Source organism: Pezoporus wallicus, unplaced genomic scaffold (assembly GCF_028554395.1).
Source record: "Pezoporus wallicus isolate ANWC-B61680 ecotype Strahan unplaced genomic scaffold, APGP_CSIRO_Pwel_v1 contig_4830, whole genome shotgun sequence".
NCBI lineage: Eukaryota > Metazoa > Chordata > Aves > Psittaciformes > Psittacidae > Pezoporus > Pezoporus wallicus.
The window spans coordinates 418132-434851 of NW_026639339.1; the positions used below are offsets into that span (position 1 = coordinate 418132).

The 16720-nt window shown below is 40.6% G+C and overlaps 1 protein-coding gene across 3 annotated transcripts in view; it reads left to right on the top strand.

The window, feature by feature from the left end:
* RNF38 (ring finger protein 38) overlaps positions 1–16720 on the top strand; it is an 82538-nt gene that overhangs the window by 44697 nt on the left and 21121 nt on the right. For 2 of the 3 annotated variants that reach the window (XM_057414266.1, XM_057414267.1), the window contains exons 3-5: positions 8922–9115; positions 14673–14886; positions 16348–16515. In XM_057414266.1, coding sequence (XP_057270249.1) covers positions 8922–9115; positions 14673–14886; positions 16348–16515 — 576 coding nt within the window. Of the gene's footprint in view, positions 1–8588; positions 8608–8921; positions 9116–14672; positions 14887–16347; positions 16516–16720 lie in introns of those variants that run through there. The other variant, XM_057414268.1, reaches the window with a different exon arrangement.

Below are 16720 nucleotides of genomic sequence, written 5' to 3' on the forward strand. Positions count from 1 at the left end.
CATGATGCTGTTGGCCACCTAGAATGTCTGAGCACAAGCTGGCTCATGTTCAGCTCCATCAGTCAGCATCCCCCAGGTCCTTTTCCACTGAGCTGCCCTGCAGCCTCTCTTCCCCAAGCCTGTGTGCATGCTTGTATGCACACATACGTAGTCTAATGTGGGGAAAAAATTCTTTTAAGTGGAGTGCAGTTTGTTTTATAGCTGTCTTAATTACCCTGTCTGTGTTGATGTACTGGTATTTTAGTTTCACATGCCTAAATGAAAAAATCAATAGTGGATACACACTGTACATGGAAACTGTATGTAGAGAATACTTTGGCATGAAGACAGCGTTGGGCTGGACTTCTCTTGAGATTCTTTGCCCCATCAGCTGAAAGAACAAAATTGAAAAATTGATTTCTTTGAAGTCTGGATTTATCTGAACACCTTGTCTTGATGTCACCTGTTTCCTCTTGCCCTGGCATCATTGTAAGTATATCAGTATTTTAGTATATTTTATGACATTTGAAGTAATTTCTTCATAGTGATGAACATATTTGAATGGTACATGTGCTGAATTTAATGTGTTTCAGCCTTGTATATAGGGAAATTAGCCCGTTTTCTATAAACAGAAAAGCATGATTTTAATTTAAAACTTAATCTTCTGTTCTATTTACATACCAAAACAGGAATTCAGGACTGTTGGCACCATCACCTGAAATGGTATTTTCTGTGTTGTGTTAGGGGTATTGGTGTCAAAACATGGACGCTTTAACTCAGATCTTGGCAGGCAACTTGAAGTGGTAGGAAATGATAAATTGAGAATAGAAAAAAAAAAATTGATTGGATACTAGTACTATTTGTTGCATAACTTTTGTTTAAGTAAGAAGGCTTAAAAATACACTAAACCTATGTGACAGGTTTTGCTTACTACCACAGAGCATGTCAACTGCAGAAAACAGCTGCAGGAACAGTGCTCTTTTCATTTACTATCACCCACACCACAGACAAAGTTCAGTTCAAAATTCAGTCCATAAATTGGGATTCTAAAATAAAATTATTAGTTTTACAACAACTTTGTTCTTTAATAAAGAGGGTGGTATAGCTGAGGGGTTTTTCCCTTATTGAAGTTCATTTGGTGTTTGGATTATGAGAGGTAATGATCAGTATCTGGAAAAAACACCTTGATGCAATATAAAAATAAATACCATCTTTTTTTTTTCCTTTTTTTTTAAATAATTTAGCGGCATTGAAATGGCTTTCATTTTTATAAAAAATTATTTAAAATTCTTTTCACATTTCAGCGGATTCTTGTTTGCATGCAGCAAATGCTGTAAGCAGTAGCAAGTAGTGCTCAGATTCTATTTGAATAACTTCGAGATGACAGGGTGTTTCCTTGATTCTTAAACTCACTTCAGTTTTAGGAAATGAAATGTTTCAAATATTATACATGCATTGTGGCTTGCCCTGACCTTTTTGTATGAGCAGTAGAACTTGAAAATGAGGAAGGTGTAGTACTACTAAACACAGTTTGCTCGTTTTCTTTTTGCTGATGAGTGTGCCAGATAGGATACTGAGATTTTTACACCCTTTTAATGGTTTTCTGTGTTTTAAATTCACATGCAGCAAAGGAAGTATTCCAGCATTTTTTACAAGAAATTGTTGCCTAACAATCAAATTCTTAAGATTGTTGAAAATACTTACTGTGGGAAACTTGAACAGTTTAGGTTTAGTAAATGTTGTTTCTTGCATATCCTAAACACTTGCATGTCAGAAGGAACTAACACAGAGAAGACCTTGGGAATGGCTTGTCAGCCTGATGCCAAATAAACAGCAAATTCAGTGTTCAGGTTATTAGTGTGTTCTGATCATAAATAAAATGAAGAGGTACCTTTGATGGAATATGGCGTATGCTATTGGTATGCAGTTCGCAATCACATGCCTCAGGTTTTTTGCAAAAACATGTTGTCTGGAGGATTCATTGTCAGTTCTGGTCGCTGAAGAGCAACATTGTCCATTGTGCTTGCCATCAGTAAATAATGAATTAATCCCATTGAACATCAGTGAATTAGGGACAGCTCGGAAAAGCTACTGGTAAGTGGGTTTGGTACAGTGGTTAGGTACAGAAGCAGTTTAATTGATACATACCATTGTATCTCTGAAACCCAAAAATTAAATGGACTTGCATCCTCTTTATGCCATTGGTAGTGCTGTTCTTATTTTACAAATTGTGTTCCTTTTACCAAATACTGTGTAAATTTTCTCTCTTTCATAGAGTTATTTAGGTTAGAAGAGACCTTTAAGATCATCAAGTCCAACCATTAACCACTCCTGAGTTTTATGTAGAGGACTTTAACAGGAGCATTCATGTGCAGTAACTGTGGAAATACCCTGCTGCCATTCTTTCAGTGGAAATAAAACGTGTTTGGAAACCAGGCTCCAGTATTCTCTGCAGCTTGATTGTGCTCCCATTTCTCTGATACACAGATTACAGTAGAGACCAGAGCTCTGTCTGCGATACCCATCCTGCATTAATTTATAATTGCATGTACATTTTTTTTGTGTGTACATTTTTACATCCTGACTGCTCAGTGAGGATTTGTTTATTACAGTATATAACAGTTGAGGTGGTTTGTTTTCCTCAGTGGGAATAGCTGCTTCTCTCTTTACCAGAGACCTGTAAACTCTATCTTGTAATGTCAGACCTAAGTTAGACTTCTTCCTCTGCTGGTTTCTGGGGTGAGATGGCATGAGACTTAAGAAGATTCTCTGGGCCTTGATAACTCCATCCAGTCGCATAGTGACTTTTGTCTTGGTTCTAGTGTCCTGGGGCACAGCTCTTCCAGACCTTACTAGACCTGAGCTGTATTACGTACTTAAACTGAGCTTAGTCCTGGCCTGTGAATAAGCCACTGCATTTGGATGCAACTGTTCAGCCCAGGAATGTGCTGCTATTGTAGGTATGATCAGAGCTTTAGTGGAGTGGAAATCAGATCGCTGTTGTTGGAACTGTATAGATTGCTTGCAGGTGCAGTGTGTAAAATGCTCTGTTTACTAGTCCGTTAGATATACCTATAGTAACATTTGAAAATGTTTATTAATGTCATGTTTCTTGGGAAAAATAATTGCCTTTTCATGCAGTTGTATGTGTTCATGAAGAGGAAACATGCAGCTGCAGATTTCCAGTCACCCTGGCAGGGTTATGTGAGGTATATCCATCAGACTGTGCTTACTGTGTAAAAAAATCTAAGGAAAAGGCTATGCTTGAAAATTCTCTCTGAGTATTAGTTTACTTATAAAGGTCTTTGTGGACTGTGGGTAGATGTAGTTTGTCCCCTACATTTGAAATTGAGGGTATCTCCCAGGTGCAGCTGTAATAGTTATTTTTCTCCTCCCTAGTAGCTGTGCAGTGCTGTGTTACGAATTTAGTCTGAGAAAAAATGCTGATAACACACTGGTAAGGTTTGGTTCTTGCTCAGTAGCACTTACCCTGAGCAAGGACTTTTCAGTCTCTCATCCTCTGTGAGTGAGGAGGCGCACAAGAAGCCAGGAGGGAGCAGAGACAGGACACCTGACCCAAACTAGCTAAAGGGGTATTCCATACCACAGCGCATCATGCCCAGTATATGGGGGGGAGTCACCCGGAAGGCCCAGATCGCTGCTCAAGTCGGTCTGAGTATTGGTCAGCAGGTGGTAAGCAACGGTATTGTGCATCACTTGTGTTGATTGTTGGTTTTTTTTTCCTTTCACTTTTTAGTTTTATATTCTCTCCCCTTGTTATTTACCTCATTAGTAGTAGTAGTTTAGTTATTGGACTATTCTCATCTCTGTGGGGTTTATGTTCTTCCGATTCTCCTCTTTATCCCAGCCTGGGGAGGGAGTAGAAGGGGCTGAGCAAGCAGCTGTGTGGTGCTAACTTACCAGCTGGACTTAAACCACAACAGGGTATGGAGTAGTTTCGTCTTGTGTTTGCCAGGACCATTAAGTGAAAACGTGCAAAAAGGGTTGGAGAGAAGAGTGACTTTCAGATATGGTCAGCAATTGTTTTGGTAATAATTCCCTTCTGTGTTGGTTGGTCATCTGTGTGTGTGTGTCTGTGTTGATTTGGAGAAAACTCCAGGAACAAATTTGCCAGCAGTTTCAAGTTGACAAGCAGGTATTCTTTATTGCGACGCTGGGAGACACGGGGGATAGCTCCTCCTAACGTGTGTCCCCGAATTGCTGTACAGGTCATCCTTATATGGTCACTGTGCATATGAGATCATTTTCCAAAAAGTTTCCGGCATGCATACAAAAATATGGTGGTCTTTAAGGGTCGTTTACTTTTCCCAACAAGCTTAATTAACATTACAGACATAGCAATCATCCTGGCCTTCTGCTTATCAGTTAAACTGCTCTCATCCTGGACATCGGCTAGTCCGGGATACTCCCGAGTAGATGCTTACACCAGCTTAATGGGTTTATTAACACCTCAAGCATAGCAATCATCCTGTCCTTTTACTTATCAGTTAGTTTATCTGTGCCCACCCTGGACATCTGCTAGTCCCACATACTCCCCATCCCCAGGTCCTGTCCTTCTATTCTGCTTTTCTCACACCTTTTGTACTGAGGTCCTGAAACTCTGTCAGTTACCTTCAAGCACCACAGTTATTTTCCATTACAAAGCCACCAAACTTAACATTACTTAGAACTGATTACATTTTGTACTTTTGTGCCTCCTTGTTTCAGTGTATGCAGTCTTTATAATTTGATTGGAAAGGGAGAATGGAAAAGAAACACCTCAAAGGGTGTTGTGTTGGTGAAAATATTTAGTCTTTCGCAAATGAAAGAAATATACAGAGGTTTAACAAACCATTTCTAATTATTAGTATGTTTCATTTAAAGGGTATTTTACAAGCAGGCATACTGTTTAATCACCTTTGTTGCCATTACGCTGTGAGAGTTTCTACAGCATACAGATGAAAACGGGGCAGAATACTGGAGATGCTTGTGACAGGATGACATTTGGGGATGAGATTGTAGGTTTTAGCTTCTTGGCGTAAGTTGCTTCTTTTACTAGCAGCAATCTAATGCCTTTGTTCTGACATAGTTGCCTTTAAAGATGAAGTAATCTAAGTTTCTGTTCATCGTGCTCTTTTTGTTGAATTAATACCTAAAATAAGGCTTTTACCTTGTTTATTAAAAGCTCCATACAATAATCTTGATAGGTGCCAGACATTCTACTCTTGCTGTTTGCTGGGCAGGAGAAAAATACATGGCACAATAGCTGTGATAAGCAGCAGTAATCCCAGAGAATGTTTTGAATATTAGCAAGACGCAAATAGAGTGGTTTGGAGATTTGTGGAGCTGCTGTCATTGCTGGAAGTATCATACTCCACGAATAAACTACTGAACTTAATGACCAATATAACATAGATTGCAAAATTATACTGGCAGTAGTAGATACTCCATGTTTGTTGAACATGCTTGTTGAAAATGACATGAAAACAAATCTTAAGTTCTACAAGTTATGTCTCTCATTAGCTCCCTCTGCTTTCCCACATTCTAGTATTACCTTGCTAGAATCATCACATGCAAATTGGTTTCTTAATAAAAACAAAGATAAATCACCAAATCTTACTTGAGTTTAGGTTTGTGTTGTTTTTTTTCACATTGTTTGCAGATAAATCTGGCTTAGTTTCAGGTTACTTCTTTTTCAGTACAAAAAAAAGACATAATTACATTTTAAATCTATACTTACATGCATTTTCAAAAATTATTTTATCTTTATTTGCTTTATAATGGGAAACAATTTTGGGTAAAAGTAGTGTTGCTTACTGCAGAGGGCAATTACGCTTATTATGGGGTTTGCAATAGCTGTGTGAGGGATTTGGAGTGATGGTAAAGGCTAACTGCTTAGCAGTTTGCATCTCCACTGTCTTTGAAATGGTGCACTCCACACGAACAAAAGGGAAAAATTATTCAAGAACTGCTTCTCCAAAGTACACTGTTTTCTTCAGGGCAGGGCGTATTAGGGCAGGGAGTGAAAGGTGTCAGATTTAAATTGGGGCAGTAGCAGTGGAAGATCCCCAGTCCAAGACAGCTGTGGAATGTGGCAAGACAGCAGTGTACCTTTTGTTACATTGGTGTTTCATTTAATGCCAGCTTCCCTAAACCTGGTGTTTTCTTCCTGTTTGACTTTTCCTTGTGCACTTCCAAGACCCCAGCATACCTTATTTAGCTGTGGGTTTATGACTTATGTTTCTCTTTGAGTGGACTTGAATCATCAGGATATAAAAACTCCCATCCTGAAAGCTCCAACTTGTGCCATAAATCATCCTTCTCTCTAACTCATTCTGTCACATCAGTGAAACAGATTAAATAAGCAGCTCTGAATAGCAGAGCTAAGCACATCTGAATGGCAGAACAAATGTTGCACAGTGCCCTTATGATTTGTCCGCTGGTGAAATTCTCTGAAATCTCACAAAACTCATACTTTCACAGTAGTTTTGCTCTCATGGCACTTGTCAGAGATCTCTTCCACCGGTTTTGTGGTGCTGAACACCTGAGGGAAAAGTCGCGCTTTGGCTGGGTATGTACTTTGCGGAACCCCCGTGTGCACACATTCATTTTGAACTATTTTCCTCTAAAATGTCCCAGTGCAGTTAGTCAAGGAGTTCAAAAGAGATTGAGCCACAAGCAGATGCATCCATTGTCAGCCTGTTTCCTTAAAAACATGTTGATAGTTCTACATCTCTCTGATTAGATGTAGAATTAAAAATGGACACCCCTGCTTACTTTATGCTTTTGTTGGGGTTGCTGCTTCTTTTTTACCCTTTTCTGTTCCTTACTTATATTATAAAGGTCTTTGTGGGCTGCAGGGTAGATGTAACAGTTATTTTTCTCCTTCCTAGTAGCTGGTGCAATGCTGTGTTACAGATTTAGTCTGAGAACAATGCTGGTAACACAGCAATGTTTTAGTTCCTGCTACGTAATGCTTACCCTGATCAAGGACTTTTCAGTCACTGGTGCTTTGCCAGTGAGGAGGTGCACAGGAAGTGGGAAGGAAGCTTTACTAGTGATTCCTTGAGATAAGGTATAATAGGGGAAAACTACAGTTTGTGTTAAAGTATTTGAAAAGGACTGGAATTTAGTTAAAATGGCCACAGGTCGAGAGAGAAGAAATGTATCTTTTTCAGTTAAACACCTGCACAAAACTTTCAGGTGGTAAAGAAGAGCATGCTTGCTTTGGAAAGAAAATTGACAATTATATGTATGTGAGTGGTAACTTACCAAGAAGCAACTGAGAGTATTCAGAAGATGATCAGCCCCTGCAGAGCCAACAATCAGAAGATGTCCATAGACTGGTCTACAAGTAAATCTGAAATAGCATCTTTAACAACCTGTGTGTTATTGGGCCCTGAGAGGACAGGTTAGGAACATAAAGCCATTGCAGACAAGTTCATTTTTCTGTGCATCAGATGTCTGGGGTCATTTTGGTTAATTGAAATAGTGCTGTGGTGGGCTGAAATGGAAATGGGGGGTTGAGTGGACATGTTGGAGAGTAGGAGAATACCGTGATTTGGCTTGCTGCTGGAGTTTTCTGTCATAGAAGTCTGTGATGTTTGGACTTGAGGGTGGATCCACTGTGGAGGTTCCTGTGTTGCTTTTAGTTCTTGTGTGTTCAGTTGGTGAATTGGGTAGAACTTTTATTGTTCTGTATTTACATTTATGCTTGTTAACAGCATGGTGTGTGATAATTTTGACAGAATAGTGGGTTGAAGGGCAGGGACATTTATTGCATTTGCTGCTGGATTCAGAGTCAGGATCTTTTGAGAAGAATGACAGCTCTATTTGAGGATTCAGTAGTGAAGGGGAGAGGTGGTTGTGTTCAGAACCAACTGAGAATATGACATGAAGGAGATCTTAATTGGATCTTCTTGATTACTTGATGAGTCTTCATCTGTTGATCTTCTGGAATTCCTACAGTTCTGTCTTTAATCAGATAACCCAGATACTTGATTTCATGAACAGGAGAAGGAGTGTGTTTACCATAGTTGATACGGACTCCTACTGCTTGAAGAAAATTGCAGACAGTGTGGCTAACTCTAGCAAGGTACCTAGAGCTTGGGTGGTAGAGGAGGAAGTCGTCCATATAAGCAAAAGCCCAGATGTGGAACCTGTGAGAAATTTCGGTGGTGAGGGCAGTTGTGAAGATATGCAGGACAAAAGAGCTGAGACCTATGGCCATTACTCATATTACTAGCACCTAAAACTTCAGGCACTGTCCAGTGCCGACAGAATTCTAGTGAGGTACACAGACTTAGCCACAGATCGGTCATTATTTTATTTTCAGGTTATGTGTAAGTACTTTTAATGATGAATAAGTAGAAGCATGAAACACCACTGTACTGAGATAGCAGAGTTAAAATAGGCTGCAGTACTATTTTAACTCTGTAAAATAAATACAGATGTCTGTATGAACTCTCTTAAGTACAGACCTGAAAGGAGAGGGAAGCAATACAGAATGCAAGATCTGCATGGCATCTGCTCACTGACATGTACGGATTGCACTGTTTTGAAGACTCTATATTTTTTTCATGCTTCTGTAGCCTATAAATGCCATGGTAGAAGAGGATGTAAAATAGGGTATGCCTTATTTTCTTCATGTTACTCTCCTCTCTTACATAGTTTTGTATGGATGTTAGAATTTTTATCTTTTAATGCTGCTAAAATATGATTTAGTAGTAATCCTCTTAGGGGTTAGGGAGCCATCACCAAGTTGTGTTATAAAGATAATAAATAGGCAACTTCTTGAGAGTGTTCAGTTTTGTGGTGCTTTAGTGCAGTCTTCAGTAAGTCACTCGTGATGCTAGCTGCAAAGCAATACTGAAATGTGGAGTGTAATTCACTCATCTGGAGGTGGGTTTTGGTTTTGTTTTGTTTGTTTTTAACTGGCATAGAGTGAAGACAGTCCCAGTCCAAAGCGACAGCGCCTTTCCCATTCAGTCTTTGACTATTCAGCAACATCACCAGCTCCATCACCACCAATGCGACCATGGGAGATGGCACCAAACAGGCAGCCGCCTTTGGCTCGGCCCAGCCAACACCACTTCTCAGGGGAACGATGCAACACACCGGCACGAAACAGGAGGAGGTAAGCAAACTGTGTAGATTGGGGGACAGTTTCCTACTCTTCCTGATTTCAGCTCAAGGGAGGTGTATTTCAGCCATCACTGACTAAATCAAACGTGGTAAACACATTAACACTTCTTTGAACTGTAAGTTGTTAGTTGTAGCTGAAAAGTTACTGGAAGTGTGATTGGTGTGAGTAGTCAACTCCAGGAAGGAGGTGGTCATTAACATTTTTAATCATGAGCCTGATTCACTCTGCACTTTAGAAAAGTACAAGAAAAAACTTTCTCATCAGGTACTTCTAAAGAGATTCAGAGCTGTTGATGCAGTACTGTGATTCTCACTGCACTCACAATTGTTCCCACATATACGAACAATCTAAACAAAAATGAGGGGTGCTGGGGGGAGGTTAACACAGTGTCATTTCTGGGGTGAGTGATTCACATACATATAATAGGAGTTAGATTTTCATGCTGGTTTTAGCCTGTGGCTTTCAATAACCTCTCTAAACAGAGGTTATCGAAGAAGTTCCAGTGGACGTGGATGGCCAGGGTGAACTGGTGCCTCGACGGCTGATAGTATAGGAAAGCTTAAAACAACAGACTTCTTTACTATTCTGATTAAACTAGTAACCCAAAACACAAGTTTTCATTGCCTCATATTCTGCCTCAAAAATGCTGGGTCATCTAATCAAACACACCATCTCTCTGATTTGCTTCAAAGAAATATTGTGGCTTGGTCTGTACAAAATTAAAGTGTCTGCTTCATGAATATGAAATGCTAGACCTAAGAAATATATAACTGGTTTTCTTCTGATCCTCCAAATCAGATTTGTCAACCATGATCAGTCAGGATGGTTTTGAGGCAAGAGACCTTAAAACTTGCTGGTTTTTTATCTTTGCTTCAAGTCCATGAGTATGAAACCTTTCAGTGAGTGGCATTCAAAATACACAGCTCTTGAAGCAGCTTGTCAGACATCAGAAAGAGGTTAAATTGTGAACTTGCAGGGTTATTGTGAAGACAGAAGATCAGGCCTTCTGTGCAGTTTAGGGATGCTCTGCAGGGGCATTTATAGAATCCTAGAATAGTTAGGGTTGGAAATGACCTTAAGATCATTAAGTTCCAACCCCCCTGCCATGGGCAGGAACATCTCACACTAAACCGTGCCACCCAAAGCTCTGTCCAGCCTGGCCTTGAACACCACCAGGGATGGAGCATTCACAGCCTTCCCTGGGCAGCCCATTCTAGTGCCTCACCACCCTCACAGTAAAGAATTTCCTCCTTATATCCAATCTGAACTTCCCATTTAAGTTTTAACCCGTTACCCCTTGTCCTGTCACTACAGTACCTGATGAAGAATCCCTCCCCAGCATCCCCCTATAGGCCCCCTTCAGATACTGGACGGCTGCTATGAGGTCTCCACGCAGCCTTCTCTTCTCCAGGCTGAACAGCCCCAGCTTTCTCAGCCCGTCTTCATACGGGGGGTGCTCCAGTCCCCTGACCATCCTCGTGGCCTCCTCTGGGCTTGTTTCAACAGTTCCAGGTCCTTTTTATGTTGAAGACACCAGAACTGCATGTAATACTTGCAAGTGAGGTCTCATGAGAGCAGAGTAGAGGGGCAGGATCACCTTCTTCAACCCGCTGGTCACGCTGCTTTTGATGCAGCCCAGGATACAGTTGGCTTTCTGGGCTGCGAGCGCACCCTGAAGCCAGCTCATGTTCATTTTCTCATCAACCAACACCCCCCTGCCCAACCTGTAGCTGTGCCTGGGATTGCTCTGACCCGGGTATAGGACCTTGCACTTGTCATGGTTAAACTTCATAAGGTTGGCATCAGCCCACCTTACAAGCGTGTCGAGGTCCCTCTGGATGGCATTCCTTCCCTCCAGCGTATCAACCGAACCACACAGCTTGGTGTCATTGGCAAACTAAATTTAATCCACAGTAGTTTTAACCTTAAAATGGTTTGAACTGAGATGCCTAGAACTTGCTGTATTTGACTTCTTTTGATGTCCAGCCAGCCTACCTAAATTTCTTTGCAATGTTCATTAATGTCTCCTGCAGAGTGAATATAGTGCATAACAAGGTAAATGCCAAGCAGCTGAATCTCGACAGTTCAGATGTACTGTGGGATGGAGGAAAAGAATGAGATGTGCAGAAGATTAATGTTCCCCTGTGCTTTATCAGAGCATGTATTTAGCTTGGTTGCACTGTCGCATCTGAGTTGGCTCTAGATCAGTTCCAGGATAGTACTGCAGCCAGTCTCCTCTCCTGAAACAAGATCGATAAGGCAAACAACACATATGTGACTCTCATTTTCCAGGAGTCTTTTTGAGTCTTAGAATGCTCTGGGGCCATATAAAAACTAATAATGATTCTCATGGAGCAGATCGTGATTCCTTGAGATCATTGTGAGTCCATCTGTTGTTAATGCTTTAGATGAGGTTATGCATGTGCTTTTGAAGCCAGTTTCCCCTTTTCTCTGCCTTGTTTTCTCTCCTTCGATCACAGACTGGTCTTAGAGTTTCTCAGATGAAGGTAAGATGAAAGGTGCACTCCAGTTGTAAATGGTCATTCAGCTCAAGGGAACAGACTAGGGCACGTGCAAAGAAAAGCTCTGCAGTGTTATGTGGTGTGGACATCACGCTGACCCACCGTCACCAGCATTAACTGTTGTCCTGCCAGTTCACTCCTGTTGGTCATCACAGGCTGTGCTGGTTTTTATCATCTGGATTTTTTTCATTGTCTGGGTTACTACTCAGACATTATCTCTTTTGTGTTAGGGGGTTTGTACTGTGGCTAGCAAAAGAGTGCCCAAATTCATTGTGGGATTTTTTTTTTCAGATTCTTTTTAAGCATATAAACACTGTGTTTAGAAAAGTAGGCTTCTGGTATGAATTTGCAGAAATAATGTTATTTTTGTCCAACTACTTACGATACAGATAAATTATGAATGTAAAAACATAATGCATGCCTGTATGAAACAGAGGAGGCCCTTCCAACTTACCTTTATTAGTCATTGTGAAATGGGGAAATCTGTGCTATTGCTGTGCCTCACCTTTTTCTGTGCTTCCTTTCTTCCTTGTCTTGAATGTAATTCTGAACTAAAGGACTTGTAAGACTATGTTGCTGTAAAGAAATGACCCTTGTCAGGAAATGCTAAGATGTGCAAACACTAACTGCAGTTCTGGGTACCTTTAGATGGCTCTTCTTGCCTCAGGGTAGGAATGCCTGCAGTTTTCCACCACTTCCATCCTGTCTTTGTTTTAACCAATCATTTACCAAGTTTGTACTGTGCGTGTAAAATTGGAAGCTATGGTTTTTGTGGGTATTAAGGACTTCAAGCACAAGTTACTTACTGATGTTAAGTAATATTTTTAGTCCCATGTCTTGACAATTCTACTGGAGTAGTTTCCAATCATTTGAGAAGCTTGTAGAGCTATGTATCTGGATGCTCTGAATTTTTCTGAATTAAAAGTAGTTTCTTTGTAATTCTGCAAGGGAAAAACAAGCAAACAATAACAAAAAAAAATCAAACCAAAACAAAAAAAAACCACAAAGAAACACATCCCAAAAGCACAAAAACAAACACTTCCTTTTTTCAAGAGGATCCGTCTCACTTCTCTCACTCCAGAAGTAATCCCAGCTTTTGCTGGCTGCTTCCTCATCATTGGGGGTTCATAGAAAAGTAAAGCCAGACTTTGAGGAAAGACAGCAGTAGGAATAGTTTTATGAGAAGCTACTTGGTCTAAGTGCTAGGGGCAGTTAGAGAACTTCTGTTCTTACAAAGCATTGGGTCTGTTTTTTGCAACTTCCCTCTATCCCTGCAGCTTTTCCAAACAAAAGTCCTTGCATAGACATTTTATGTTAAAGTATTCAGAGCATTCCTGTTTCATAGCAGGAAATAGCAACTTTAAAGCAACCTTAATACTCAAAAAAGTAGAACATCTTTTTGCATTAATAGCTGTGTGGTTAGAAAACTTACATACCAGTTTAACGAGAAGGTAGCAGGTGTATCAGTAGTACAGAGATGGAGAGTGTAAGAAAAAGTGTGGGAAAGTAGACTGAGATTAAAGCAAGTACGTTAGTAAGGTTAAATATGCCTTTTTGGTGCTTAGAAGAAAGCACAGCTTGTATGTTCATGGTAATTCGTGAAGATAAAAAGACTGTACATTTGTTGTTTGTTTATTTTAAGAATGGCCTGTGTCAGTCTGATGTTATGCCTTCTGTCTGACCTGCTGTGAATGAGCATTTTTTCAGTTCTCAGGCAGTAATGGCATAAGATAGATCCCTGTGAAATAGAGCAGAACAGTGGCTTGAGACATCTTATCATGTAGCCAGAGTAGCATCTGAATAGCTAGTAATATGCTCCCCCTTCCACAGAGGGTATCTGTTCAACGCAGCATGAAAGTTGGCCTTAAGAATGTCTGGAATTTACCAACAGGTTTCAGGGGTTTGGTTTGGTTTGGGTTTTTGTAATAGTTATGGGAATAGTAAGAGTGAAAACTGCTGTTTTCTCTTCCACATACTGTTGGAGAAGACAAGATCACATCTCCAAATACTTGTCCTCCTTCCTTTCTTCTTCCTCCCTCCTTTCTTCAGTGTAGTTTGGTTCCTCCAGCCTGTTACAAAAGTGTAAAACCATTTGTCCTATGTAGCTTTCTTTAGTTGGCTGTTGCCTCTGGGACCTGTATTATATGTGTTGTGGAGATGGGAAGGCTTGTATTGAAAGTAATGGAGGATGGTTTTTGTGCTTTCAGTTCTTCCCCTTTCCAAATAACTGAGACCTGACTTGATCAGAACATCTCATAGTGAGTTTGGTACTTTTGTGTGCATCATTATTCTGAGTGTTGAACCTGAGCTGCTGGTCTCAGGAGTCTAAGCTTAAGATAGCAGCAGCTCTGCTCAGAAGATACACACAATTATATACATCATAATAGAATATATAATTAAATCCTATACCTATAGATCAGTTGCTCAGAAGTGGATGCTCTGGTCTAAATCCATCTATGTGACTGCTCTCCACTCCGAAAGATTACCACAGTCACAATTTCCCGGGATCATCTGGACAGAACTACATGAGGAATGACCAGTGACAGCTCGAAAATGGATTTGTTTCTTCAGTCTGCTGCTTTGTCACCATCACTAAATGAGCAACCATTCTATGCCCTAGGTGGAGCAAGGACCCTCTGGAATTCTGCGATCATGTAATGAAGGCTTTTCACCTAGACTGAATTCACAGAAATGTCTTAAAATTTTGTCGTCTTGACTTTTGAGCACATGTTTTGTCAATTCAAGTGCCCTTTTTTTTTTTAAACAGGTTAATATTTTTGTAAAAGTTGTCCTGCTGATGTCATTTACAGCATTAAGCTACTCCATTAAGCACCTCTATGCTGAAAAAAAGTGTCATCTCTAAGGCTTTTAGTAGTTTTGCCATTAAGAAGTTTTATTCCAATCTAATAAACCTGTTCAGTAAAATTCTTCAGTGTAAAAAAAAAAACAACTACTCTTGTGGTTTTAGTTATTAAGAAGGATTTGTGTCATTTATATAATCTCTAATTTTTTTAATGCATTTCCAGTCCTCCAGTTCGACGTCAGAGAACAAGGAGGGATCGTTTGTCTAGACATAATTCCATTAGCCAGGATGAAAACTATCACCATCTCTCTTATGGGCAGCAGCAGGCAATAGAAGAGCCTCGAGCCTTTCGTCCACCGAATGTATCTCCTCGTCTGTTGCACCCAGCAGCTCACCCACCACAGCAGAATGCAGTGATGGTTGACATTCATGATCAGGTGAGCGTTTCAGAGAACAGAGGTTTCTGAAGCTACGTTAATGCAATAAAGGTGTGATAAAATAGTTAAGAATGTATTCCATTTCACATGAAATACCTTTCCTTAGCTTAGTAGTGTTTAAATGGCTAAAATGCAATATTTAGAAGTAAAATTTCTGATGCATATAATGGGTTGTCTACACAATAGCAAAGCTCACGATAATATTGTTGCATAACTAAGTTAGCTGTCCAAGCCTAATCAACTCCTCCTTAAATTCCGTGAAAAATGAGATATGTGGTTGGTCCAGAAAATAATCAGTTTCTCTCTGCAACAGCAGTTGGCATAAAATTCTGAAATGGAAAACCTGTAATAGAAGTTTTGTGCTCCTCACTACAAGAGGTGCTGGAGCAGGTACAGGGAAGGGCAGCAGGCTTGTGAAGGGCCTGAAGCACAAGTCTGAAGAGGAACAGCTGAGGGAACTGGGGGGGTTTACTCTAGAGAAGAGAAGGCTCAGGGGGGAACTTTATCGCTCTCTACAACTGCCTGAAAGGAAGATGGAGCCAGGAGGTGGCTGGTCTCTTCTCCCAAGGAACAAGGGATAGGACAAGAAGAAACAGCCTCAAGCTGTGCCACGGGAGTTTTAGACTGGATATCAGGAAGGTATTTCTTCATTTTCCTCACCGAAGGGCTGTCAGCTGTTGGAACAGGCTGCCCCAGAACTGGTGGAATCATCATCCCTGGAGGAATTTAAGATGTGCAGATGTGGCCCTTAGTGTCATGGTTTAGTGGTGGACTTGGCAGTGTTAGGTTAATGATTGGACTTAAATGATCTTAAAAGTCTTTTCCAACCTAGTTGATTCCTTGATTCTGTTGAGGTAACCTTTGTTGTTTGTTAAATCATCAAATCAGCAGCAGCAAAAGTACATTAGTTGCTACACAGTCATGATCTGGGAACTAGAGCTGGTTATCTGGACATCCACTTCCCAAACTGCGTGTGCTTGGAATGTGACTTCAACAGCCCTGCTTAAAAGCTGGTTTGCGTTCAGTGCAGGTGTGTTTGATTATGCATGCAGAGCATATCTCAGTAGGGAAGCATTTGTGTTTGGGACCAAGTGCAAGGTTTGAAGCTGACTCCATTCAAGCCATCTCACAGCCTTACATGTTGGTGAATGATTTTACTGCTGCAGCATCTCAAAAATTCAAATTGTGTTCTTCCTTTATGCAGCAAGATCACATCACAACCAGGCTGGATAAACTGTTTTTCCATCCCACCTCCTCTAACTTCCAGGCACCATCCATGGTCAGATAGTGTTTCTAGACTAACTGAGGTCTTCCATGGTGATGTTTTATACCTCAGGGTATTTTGAGAGGTCATTTTTTATTATTACGTTTCAGAATGGCACCCCGCATTGCACTGTATGCTGTACAACACTGTTAAGAGTTTACAGTAAGTCGTGAAAAATTTTTTTCCTGTTGCTGCAGATCCATCAGGGCACAGTTCCTGTCTCGTACACAGTGACCACTGTGGCTCCACATGGGATACCTCTTTGCACAGGCCAGCACATCCCAGCCTGCAGCACGCAGCAGGTCCCAGGCTGCTCAGTTGTTTTCAGTGGGCAGCACCTTCCAGTTTGCAGTGTGCCTCCCCCAGTAAGTGGGTCTCTGTTATTATGTTTAATCTTAGACCTTTGTGGGGCTTTAATTGTCTTGGAAATAGCCATTTTGTCCCCCTGTGGTAAATTGTGGTGACCTTAGAGCTGGTAAGCATATGGTACTTGCCCACTGTGTTTATACAGTATGACTGTTTATAGGATAGAGTCCTGATGTTTTTAATTCAAACTAAATGGTAGTTTAT